General features: G+C 38.7%; 1 protein-coding gene across 1 annotated transcript; it reads left to right on the forward strand.

Annotated features, from left to right (window-relative positions):
• The first annotated feature begins 2,000 nt into the window (after window positions 1–2,000).
• On the forward strand, window positions 2,001–11,995 carry HTR1F (5-hydroxytryptamine receptor 1F). The gene is made up of 2 exons (XM_003783930.3): window positions 2,001–2,116; window positions 10,847–11,995. Exon 2 carries the CDS (start codon window positions 10,895–10,897, stop codon window positions 11,993–11,995), a length of 1,101 nt encoding a protein of 366 aa, XP_003783978.1. The 5' UTR covers window positions 2,001–2,116; window positions 10,847–10,894.
• The last annotated feature ends 268 nt before the right edge of the window (window positions 11,996–12,263 follow it).

Raw genomic sequence — 12,263 nt, forward strand, 5'->3', positions numbered from 1 at the left:
GGCTATGCAAGACAACGTTTAACCCACAATCACTTGAGTCTGAGTATGTGGCTGGTGGTTTGTCTCTGATTAACAGACTTCTTTATTTTAACTTAAAACATTCCAAGGCTTTTTAGACAAAGCTCCATTTCTTTAACCAATCACAAAGGAAAGGCTCTTTAAACTCATCTATAACCTGTAAGCCTCCTCCCTGAAATGTATAAAACCAAATTGTAATCCAACCAGGAGTCCACTTGTTCAAGACTTGTTGGGCCTACCTCAGGGCTATGATCCTCAAACTTGACTCAGAATAAACGTGTTTAAAATTATTTTACAGCATTTGGCTTCTTTTCTGTTAACAGAGGCTTGAAAGAGGGTAACTCCTGTTTTATAGTGGGAGCACATGTAATGAGAATGTGACAGAGTCGGTCATGCCAGGACCAAGATGACCTAGCTGGTCTGGCTGTTTTAGGTCCCATGTAACCTTCACCTCATGTCTTACATCCTTATTGTTTTGTAAATTCAGCTTTAACCTAAAAGTGTAGTTTAGGGCAATTGATTTAGGAGATTAACTTTTGAATTAGAAATTGTTGTTTGGGGCCATGGGTTATGAATGCCAATTATTATTTATTATCAGTCATGGGTTATGGTAATTATTATGTATTATGGATCTTGGGTTATGCTGATTGTTGTTGTTTAAGATAAAGGTTAATTATTGTTATTTAAGGTAAGGGTTAACATGGTTTCTGCTTTGAACTTCTATGGTTCAACCATAAAACTGTGGTTTTGGAAATGGAAGGGCAGAATAGTTTTGGATGAGGCTACTCTAACTGTTCTCCAGAATCCCTGGCCTTCTGATAATAAACCTTGTCGGACCTATACCCCATCTCTGATTTTGGCTGGACTCTTTTCTTCCAATAACAGTAATACTAAAACGACTTGTGAAAGTGTGGTCTGCAATAACCTGGAAGATAAAATGGGCTTAATGAACTTGTGGATATGCCCAAAGGAGTTTCTAGGAAGAATATTTAAAATGCCAACTGACAATTTCAAATATAATGGTAAGAAAGGAATTAAAGTTTGCACACAAAATTTAGAAGAAATAGGTGAGAGCTGGGACTTGCAAGAGAGAAAAACAAAACTATTTCACATGACTTATCTATCCAGAGAGCAAAAGACTGTCAAAGAAAAAATAGCTTCAGGGTAAAGAGCAGATCAAGGATATGGTTATAAAACCTTTTGATTAAAACTTCAGAAAGATTTAAAGGGGAGCTTTGTAGAGCCTCTAAGCTAGACAAAAGAACTTCTAGGAATATTGAAGTTGTTATCCTACAGCCCTAATACTCTGTCCAAAGAAGAAAGAAGTCTGTCTTGAAAAAAATTACTCATGTGGCACTTGGGGTAGGTAGTGACTGTCAGTCAGATTTATAGAGAAACACAAAGTTTTTAAGAAAATTATACTAACTTGCACTAAAAGGGAAAGAGTTCAAAATGTAAAAATTTTCTATAGGCAGAAAGCAGGCTGAGAATATTACTAAAATCTCAACCTTTATCCCCAAGGCTGCATCAGAAGGAGGAAAAGTGGTTAGGAAAAAAAAAGAGTCTACTAATTTGCCAGTAAATGAGGAGGATGGAGTCTCCGATCTTAAAATGCCATCATCTTAGTCATAAGCAGAAATACAGAACTTTTAATAGGAGAGTTTTCTGCTTCAGGCTATTACTGTTTAACTACAATCTGTGATTCTGATCTGTCCCATCTCTGGTGAAGACAACCCTGTGACCTCTATGACCTCCACCACAGACATCTGCTGGTGGAGAAATTTCCGCTGAGCAGCTCCTGCGGCACAAATAACAAAGGACATTCCTCCGCTCCTCCAACCACTGACTGAGGCACAAATGCAGGGTTTAAGTTCTCTAAAAGGGCGAGGGAGTTTTAAAAAGAAAATATTTTTACCCTTTTTTCAGACCATTCCCTCTGTTGCACAAAGGCTTCTTAGATGTAAATCCAGACTATTTCTCATAGACCAAACAGGACCTCTCAAAAAGCAGAGTTAAGAGCCTAGAGAGAGATTCAAGAGCTCCAAAGTATAGTAAATTAGAGAATCAAGTTAGAAAGCAGAAGTAGGCCCTAATGCAGGTGAATTTCGGACCTTCAGAGTAGAATACTCTGATAACACTTGTGTGGGTGGATTTCAGGTCAGTAGCTGCTCTGTGCCTCCCATTTCCTTATCGCTTTTTGGAGTTTTGTTTATTTGTTTGGCAACAGAGTCTCACTTTGTTGCCCTTGGTAGAGTGCCATGATGTCATAGCATTTCAAGTCTTGGGCTTAAGCAATTCTCTTGCCTCAGCCTCCTGAGTAGCTGGAACTACAGGAGCCTGCCTCAATATCCTGCTATTTTGAGACAAGGTCTTGCTCTGGCTCAAGCTGGTCTCAAACTCATGAGCTCAGGCAGTCCACCCACCTTGGCCTCCCAAGGATTACAGGCATGAGCCACTGCTCTGGGCCATCCTCATCATTTTTAATAGGGATGTCTATTAAACCATTTTATGTTGAGGATTGAGTAATAGATGAATTATCTTTTTAGTTCACAGCTCTCTGAGTCAATTCACTGCATCCCCAAGAAATCTCACCTGTTTCTTGACCTGATAACATAACACGACTTTATAGACTCTGAGATTGGATGAGATTTGGGAAGTTTAGGAAATGGCTGAATATATTTTGAGTATGAGAGAGATGGTAATCACTAAAGCCAATAGACAAACTAAAGAGAAGAAAATTCATAAACCAAGAGTGAAACTAGATCAGACATCTAAGAAGCATAAGCACACTCCTTAAGTCAGACATGGGCAGAGTTAAACCCAGACGTGATGAGGATGGGTGGGTATCCAAAAGCAAAAAGGCAACTGTGTGGGAAATCACAAGCAGTATCTATCAAGAACCTCCAAGACCAGATGCAGCAGATGGTGACAAAGAAATGGGGGGGGGGGGAAATACATACATACACATGGCAAAGTTCCATTTTCAGAAATGCTATAAGATCTCCGTGTAGGTTCACACATTAGTCTGTGAGCAGGTATCCACTGGTATAAAGGAATCAGAGCAATTCCTAACATTTTTATATCCTAGCTCTAGAATCACTCCCAGAACTCAAAACTCTGTAATCCCAGGCTCTGAACCTAACAGCAATCTCTTCGTTTACTTTTCTCATCCCTGCACATTACTGGAACCCACATTACACCAGCCCTTGAACTTCATCAACCCCTCAAATTACTCAACCCTGGTCTATTTCCTCAGCATGTTGCCCTGTCTGGTCTGCTCTTTTATGAAAAAGGCACTAATCCAACTGTCTCATCAACATCTCCCCTTGACCTTTGACCTTTGGCAACTTTCCAATTCCTGATCCAATCCTGAATCAATTCTTTTCCTTTGTGATATAAACTTTAATTGTGAGCACTGATGGAGAATAACAAAAACCTAGAACAATTTTATCCAAATGACCTCTTTAAGATTCTAATTTCAGCTACACCCTTAAGAGTGCTTTGTAAATTTTTTGTTGTTGTTGCAGTTTTGGCCAGTGCCACGTTCAAACCTGCTTCCCTCAGTATATGGGACCAGTGCCCTATTCCCTGAGCCACAGGTGCCATCCTGCTTTGTAATCATTTTGATTATAACTTCTCCATAGAGCAGCAAAACCTCTCTCTTCAAGATGTACCTCGTTATCTGCACACATCCCTCTACCAAAACACAGATCTTATTCTTTCACTTACATTTCTAAGACTTCTGATAGCCTACAAAATAAAATCTGATATCATAGCATTCCAGCCTCTTCTTTGTCTTTCTCAGTTAACTTTCACTCCTTACCTCCAATCCTGAACTTAATAATTCCTTTTCAGTACTCCAGTCAGTCACACATCAGATGACTTCATGTGTCTGAATACATCCTACATTTTTATACTTCTGTAGGGAGCCAAACTGTGAGTGCCCCTAATGCTCAGCGGTGATGACCAAGGAATGGAGAAAATAAAGAAAGACAATAGAAACTGAGTAGGCTGGACATGGTGGCTCATGCCTGTAATCTTAGCACTCTGGGAGGCCAAGGTGGGTGGATTGCCTGAGCTCAGGCAAAAAATAGCCAGGCATTGTGGTGGGCGCCTAGAGACCCAGCTACTGCTAGGCTGAGGCAATAGGATCCCTTGAGCCCAAGAATTTGAATTGCTGTGATCTACAATGCCATGGTACTCTACCAAGCGCAACGATGTGAGACTTTGCCTCAAAAATAGAAACAGAGTAGAATTTATGGAGTGGGCCCAGGAGGTCAATCCCCTTCTTGCAACAGACAGCAAAGACGTCAAACTTATGATGTACTCAGTCTTTATTATTTCTCACAATTAGTTAATGGGTGTTTGCAGAAACAATAACATATATCATCTCTGAGGTTTCTCCTGACCTAGTTCTGAATTACCCACCCAATAACTCTTTAGTTATTTTTATTACTTTTACTTCTTAAGATACTTATCAATCACAAACAGGATTACTGAAAACAAAGGAAATTGGCACATAGTCTTTGGAGCTAGATGCCACCCAGTTAATCCTTTGTTTCCTGGGGAGGGGGAAGATTAGTTGATGCCTTACTCATCTTCAGGAGCCAGAAGGAACAAAGCTGAATCCTCTTATCTCACATCCATAACAACTAATCTTTCTTGCTCAATGAGTCAGCTGCCCATGTTCTCCTAAAATGTCTTCTCAAGCCCTTTCAGGCCCCCATCCAGTCCCTTGCAGACCTTTTTCCTGGGGTCCTTTCAGGCCCTCAGCCAGGCCCTTGGGGACCTGTTCCTGAAGTCCTTTGATGTTCGTGCCAAGCTGTCTCATGACGCCCCCAGTATAGTACTTTTTGGAGGCTCTATCCTCTCCCATTCTCTTGCATACCTGATCCTGATCACACAACCTTTTATACAATCATTCTATTATTATATCAACCTAACTCTATTCCCATAATCCTAATTTCCCTAATGTTCACCCATGTACTTCTGCTTTTGTTTACACTTTTCTCTTTATCGCAAAATTCTGTTTAACCATAGAATGATTGATTCTCCCTCACCATTATTCCCAGGACACTTTACATGTACTTCCATAATGTCATTATTGGATTGTATAATTGTACTGTAATTATGCACTTAGCTGTGTCATTACCCAGGCTAACTTCTAAAAGATAAGAACAAGATGTTGTTTTGCCATTTTGTTTACATTGTCCAGGGGTAGGTTTTCTGAGGGGTGGTAGATAGGGAGAAATATTTTTTACAGCTCTCAGATACATTGGCACATAAATAGCACTCAATAAATAGTTTTTAAAGGACCAAATAGGAGCAAAGGGAAGAGCAAAAAGGAATTCTCAAGAGTTTGAAAGATAGTAACAAAAAATTGGAAAATGCTATGAACACATTCATACTACTACAATCAACATATGTAGACCGGTTTACTACCTTAAACATTCAATTAGATATTTGCTTCTCTTTGAATACCTTTCTCAGTATATAACATAATCTTTATTTTATAGTAAAAAGGCATTACTTTATAGACCTCATAACTAGGATACTGTATTGTGTAATCAACCTCCTATAGAGAGTAAAATGGTGGTTAGGAGAATGTTTTGTTCCACCAGTCATTTGCTATGTTATCAACATAGAGAATTTCATTAAACTTCTGTGGTTCAGTTTTTTAATCTATGAAATGAGAGATAATAATTGTACCTCCCTCAAAGGTTAGCTGTGAATGGTGGGCGCCTATAGTCCCAGCTACTTGGGAGGCTGAGATAAGAGAATCACTTAAGCCCAAGAGTTGGAGGTTGCTGTGAGCTGTGAGACTCAATGGCACTCTACAGGGGTGACATAGTGAGACTGTCTCAAAAAAAAAAAAAAAAAAGGTTAGCTGTGAAGATTAAATGGGTTAATATATGTAAAGCAGTCAGTACAGTGCCTGCAAAGGTAAGCAGTCAGAAAAGATGAGTATCACTATTACTCTCATTAAAATAATAAACTTGTGGCTCGGCGCCTATAGCTCAACTGGCTAAGGCTCCAGCCACATACACCTAAGGTGGCGGGTTCGAATCCCCAGCCCGGACCTGCCAAACAACAATGATGGCTGCAACCAAAAAATAGCCGGGCGTTGTGGCGGGCGCCTATGGTCCCAGCTACTTGGGAGGCGGAGGCAGGAGAATCACTTAAGCCCAGGAGTTGGAGGTTGCTGTGAGCTGTAATGCCACAGCACTCTACCCAAGGGGACAGCTTGAGGCTCTGTCTCAAAAAAATAAAAATAAAAAAAATAATAAACTTGTAGTTTTAATGAGGTCTTGATGGAATTAAATTTTACTATTTTACCATTTCACAATGTTCTAATAAAAACTATGTGTGTGTGACCCCACCACACCCAGGTTATTTGCAATAGAGTAAACTATGCCCCTAAGACCTAATAGTTTAACCAGAGGACAATATAATTGGATATTAAGATCAAGCAGACACGTGAATATAAATAAACATTAGACATATGAAATATCGTGTATAACCAGAGGAGTAAAGAGAAGTAAATACATCATGCATCTAGATCAACAAATTGGCAAATATTCAAGCTGAGTAAAGCCTGAAGAAACATTTTCTCTCTGTGATTGTCAAGAAGACCACATATAAGTGATAAGACTACAAGTTCACTTAGAGAGTGATCTTGGGCTCAGCACCCATAGCACAGTGGTTACGGTGCCAGCCACATACACCAAGGCTAGAGGGTTTGAACCTGGCCCAGGCCAGCTAAACAACAATGACAACTGCAACAAAAAATAGCCAGGCATTGTGGTAGGTGCCTGTAGTCCCAACTACTTGGGAGGCTGAGGCAAGAGAATTCTTAAGCCCAAGAGTTTGAGGTTGCTGTGAGCCATGATACCACTGCACTCTACTCAGGGCAACATAGTGAGACTATGTCCTCCCTGAAAAAAAAAGAGAGAGAGACTAATCTTGATTATTTCCCAGTGAAGACATTCAAACTACAGAATGCAGTCTATGTCCTAAGAGTAAGAGAGATATGTGTAACATAGACTATGTCCAGTAACCCAGAGTTGGTCCCTAGTACCAAGAGGACACATAACGATATCCTAAGATATAAAAGAACATGAAGGAGTATGGTCAGAGGCCGTGCCTGAATTAATTAAGAATAATAGTTATTAAATTTCTAATTGTAAAATAAAACCCAATCAGGATTGGGTGTGTTTGTTTTCCTATTTTCTTTATTATGTGTAACTATCAGAAGATCAATTAAGTTTCTAAGTTTAATATTAAAGAGATTTTTGGTAAACTACAAGGTAATTTATAGGACACATACATTTTATTACACAAACTAAAAGGTGACAAAAATTTTGTTTTTTTTAATTAGCATAAAGTGCCATTTTATTGAACTTAATTTAAATGCTACAATGTGACTCTTAGAAAAATCGGTTAAATTATAAAATAATTCACCCTCAAACTTTAAGTTGGTCTACTTTTCTACAGAATTGATTTTTTTTTTTAAGGAAGAGAAACCTTATGTAGGTTTCTATTTAAACGGTATTCTATTTAAACGGTAATTTCAAGATTACCTCCTGCCAAAACTCTTCATTAGACAAATTAAAATGGAAAGCTATTTTTGCTAAGCATAAGAAAAATGTCAGCACTTTAGATCAATCCCTATAATACTAAATAAACACCATTGTGAATGAATGAGCCAATTAAAAAAATATTGAGGTTTTTAAAATTAAACATGTAGCATAAATTTTATGATGTGTGAATGGGAAAAAATTGAAAGTAAGGTAGAAATTAATTTACCATGTTTCTAAGTTTTATCAGCTTTGAAGTAAGAATTTTACATTTGGCCATTCTTCCCCTAAAAATGCTTCCATTGGAGATAGGTAAGGTCTGTGGGGTTCACTGATACTGAAAACACTTGTGGAGGATTTTAATGATAGTCCTGATGTGACCTATGAGCACACCATTCTTTCTCAAGAAGTCCTGTGGTCAAATATAAATTTTAGGAAATATCATTATAGTTGACTCTTATAATAGGCTGAAAAGAACAGGAAAAAAGTGAGGAGTGGGTGGTGAATAGACCTAGAGCAAGAAGTCCAAGAGCTACATGGAGACAACCATGAAAATCGGAAAATATCCAAACAAAGCTAGTGTAAGAGCATTTATTTGAGAAAAGACAAGAAACAAGATGTAAGGAAAAGAGATGCTGAAAGGCTGTATAGCAGGAACATCAGAGTCACCCTCAATAGAGAGGAAATTATAGATGTTGCAGCTTTGAACAAACCCGATGAGGAACAACCATGTTGATTATGCTCAGAAAGCTGATTCCCTGGGCCTATAGCGTCAGCATCACCTGGGCATTTGTTAGATATGCAGATTTTAGGGGCCTAGACTCACTAGACTTAACTGAATCACACAAACTCTAGAGGGGTGACCCAGCAATCTGTGTTTTAACAAGCCCTCCAGATGTTCTGAGATACACTAAATTTGAGAACTGTTGGTTTGGAATTTCTGCTGAGAACTTAGCGTCCATTCTTAACCTGGAGTTGTCAGGTGTCCTTTCAAATGAGTAAGTGTTGACATAACCAACATAGATATACAGCTACTCAACTGCACAACAAGACAACCACTCATCTTTTAGGGTAGCAGGTACTCAGATTTCTTGTGCTACTCAGTTTGCTTAACAACACTTGCCTTCAATGAATACCAAAAAATAAAAATTACATTTAGTACTAGTGATTCAAACACAAGCAGAATAGCAAATATGCTGCACTTCAAGATATTTTATTATTCACCACCTTATACAGGGTGTCCATAAAGTTCGTGTGCAATTTTTTGAAGACAGGGTCTGAATTTGTTGCCCTGGGTAGAGTGCCATGGCATCATAGTTCACAGCAACCTCAAACTCTGAGGCTTACGCAATCCTCTTGCCTCAGTCTCCCAGCTAGTTGGGACTACAGGCACCTGCCACAATGCCCAGCTATTTCTAGAGATGGGGTCTTGTTCTTACTCTGGCTGGTCTCAAACTCCTGAGCTCAAGTAATCAAACCTCCTTGGCCTCCCAGAGTGCTAGGATTACAGGGGTGAGCCCCTGTGTCTTGCCCAAGTACTTTTCTTTTTTTGAGACAAAGTGTCACTATATTACCCTTGGTAGAGTGCAATGGTATCACAGCTCACAGCAACCTCAGTCTCTTGGACTTACGTGATTCTCTTGCCTCAGCCTCCCAAGTAGCTGGGACTACAGGCACCACCACAATGCCTGGATATGTTTTGGTTGTAGTTGTCATTGTTGTTTAGCAGGCTGGGCTGGGTTCAAACCCACCAGCTCCAGTGTATGTGGCTGGTGCCCTAGCCACTGAGCTACAGGCACTGAGCCAGACCTGAGTACTTTAAATTATTGTTTTATCAACGCTTAAAAGTAAAGAAACTTGGCTCGGCGCTGGTAGCACAGTGGTTACATCGCCAGCCACATACACCAAGGCTGGTGAGTTCAAACCTGGCCCAGGCCAGCTGAACAACAATGACAACTACAACAAAAAAATAGCCGGGCACTGTGGCAGGCACCTGTAGTCCCAGCTACTCAGGAGTCTGAGGCAGGAGAATCACTTAAGCCAGGAGTTTGAGGTTGCTGTGAGCTGTGACACCATGGCACTCTACCAAGGGTAACATAGTGACACTCTGTCTCAAAAAAATTTTTTTAAAAAGTAAAGAAACATGAAAGTATAGTAATGGTTATAACTAAGAATAAAGTTTCAGGTTTCTACTTTCTCTCTGTCTTCTAAGATACTGTTAGCTGCTTAAGAGTTATTTAGAGAGAAGAGGATTGATGAAGGAAAGCGGTATTTTTAAAGGTATTAATCTTATTTTTTTAGAGTCCAGTTGCTTTCATTTGACTTGTAATTAAATCCTAGCATGGACTAAAGCAAAAATTATAAGCCACATGTGGAGAGTCCTTTTTCAGAAGTAAGGTAAACTGGTCATTATTATGGTGACTTATGAAGAAGAATAATTTCCATTTCAGAGAAAGTACCATTATGAGCTTTCCTCACTGGCCAGTTCACTTGGTAAGTGGGTTATTTGGTCATATATGTCATTGTTATAATGGGTAATGTTGTATGGTTGTTTGACTCCAACTAATCTTATTTGATCTTTTTAAGCCAAATAAATTACTTATATCCATAAAGTCTACTAAACATTCTGGCGTTTTCCTAATTTCATAACATGATCATAACATTCTAAAGATATACTAATGTTGGGGGTTTTTTTGCTTATTTCCCTTTATATAACCTCCATCTCCTGAAGTAAATGCATTAAAAGTTCCTTTACTCTCCACAAGTCCAATGATAATGTCCTCAATGTAACTTTGAATTGAGTACAAAATTGTTTATCATTTTGAATACTGCCTTTAATATAATATTATCTTATGTTACATTATACAGTGCACAAATATATACCAATTACATGTGCTTTTAAACTTTTTCTGCTGTGGACAAAGAGAAAAATATAGCTAGAGTTAATACAGTTTTAAAAAAGCAATTCTATAAGGGTAGAAATTTCATCGAGTAACAGCCTATTTTATCCATGAAAATTGTTTCATTTGACCTGTATTTTAAGAAATGTTTCGGAAGTTACCATTTGTTACTTTTCTCACTGGATTTGTCTTAAAGGAAAAGAAAAATAAGACCGGAAATCTGAACTTCATTTTTTAATCCATAGAATATTCTGGAAAAAGTATACACATAATATGTTTCTAAAGTGTTCTGAAAGGAAGAGAAAAATTCTTGAAGCCTTCTCTGAACTATTTTCCCTTCCTTTCTTACAGGTATCCATTTTTCAGCTATATTAACCTTTTAAAACACACACACAAAAAATGGATTTCAGAAACTCATCTGACCAAAACTTGACCTCAGAGGAACTGTTAAACAGAATGCTACCCAAAATACTAGTGTCCCTCACTCTCTCTGGGCTGGCGCTGATGACAACCACCATCAACTCCCTTGTGATTGCTGCAATTATTGTCACCCGGAAGCTGCACCACCCAGCCAACTATTTAATTTGTTCCCTTGCCGTCACAGATTTTCTTGTAGCTGTCCTGGTGATGCCCTTCAGCATTGTGTATATCGTAAGAGAGAGCTGGATTATGGGGCAAGTGGTCTGTGACATTTGGCTGAGTGTGGATATTACCTGCTGCACATGCTCCATCTTGCATCTCTCAGCTATAGCTTTGGATCGGTACCGGGCAATCACAGATGCTGTTGAGTACGCCAGGAAGAGGACCCCGAAGCATGCTGGCATTATGATTACCATAGTTTGGATTATATCCGTTTTTATCTCAATGCCTCCTCTCTTCTGGAGGCACCAAGGAACTAGCCGAGATGATGAATGCATCATCAAGCACGACCACATTGTCTCCACGATTTACTCGACCTTTGGAGCTTTCTACATACCTCTAGCACTGATTTTGATCCTCTACTACAAAATATATCGGGCAGCAAAGACATTATACCACAAGCGACAAGCAAGTAGGATTGCAAAAGAGGAGCTGAACGGCCAAGCCCTTTTGGAAAGTGGTGAGAAAAACACGAGACTGGTCTCCACACCCTACGTACTAGAAAAGTCTTTATCTGATCCATCAACTGAATTCGAGAAAAGTCATAGCACAGTGAAAAGTCCCAGGTCCCAATTCAAGCATGAGAAATCTTGGAGGAGGCAAAAGATCTCAGGCACAAGAGAACGCAAAGCAGCCACGACCCTGGGATTAATCTTAGGTGCATTTGTGATATGTTGGCTTCCTTTTTTTGTTAAAGAATTGGTTGTTAACGTCTGTGAAAAATGTAAAATTTCTGAAGAAATGTCAAATTTTTTGGCATGGCTTGGATATCTCAATTCCCTCATCAATCCACTGATTTATACCATCTTTAATGAAGACTTCAAAAAAGCATTTCAAAAACTTGTGCGATGTCGATGTTAAAGAAAAATCCCTAAAGGGTGGGGTTTTTAGAGGGAGGGAAATAAGTACATGAATGCTAAATAATAAAACATTTAAACTTTTAGAGAAAAATATATTAATGCTGCTAAAATGATAAGAATATAATTTATATTTTAACGGCAACATGAATATAAAATTTATTGATTTGACCATTATACTATAGTACTCAAAACTAGAAAATAATTTAGGAAGGTTATAAACAATAGTTTGCCTATGCAATATTCCTGAACAGCTAAATGAAAAATATGTA

Source organism: Otolemur garnettii, unplaced genomic scaffold (genome assembly GCF_000181295.1).
Source record: "Otolemur garnettii isolate 467f Iridium unplaced genomic scaffold, OtoGar3 scaffold00009, whole genome shotgun sequence".
Taxonomy (NCBI): domain Eukaryota; kingdom Metazoa; phylum Chordata; class Mammalia; order Primates; family Galagidae; genus Otolemur; species Otolemur garnettii.

Bases quoted from the DNA above. Each gene is read 5' to 3' on its own strand.
- HTR1F (XM_003783930.3), top strand. From the start codon at position 10,895: ATGGATTTCAGAAACTCATCTGACCAAAACTTGACCTCAGAGGAACTG.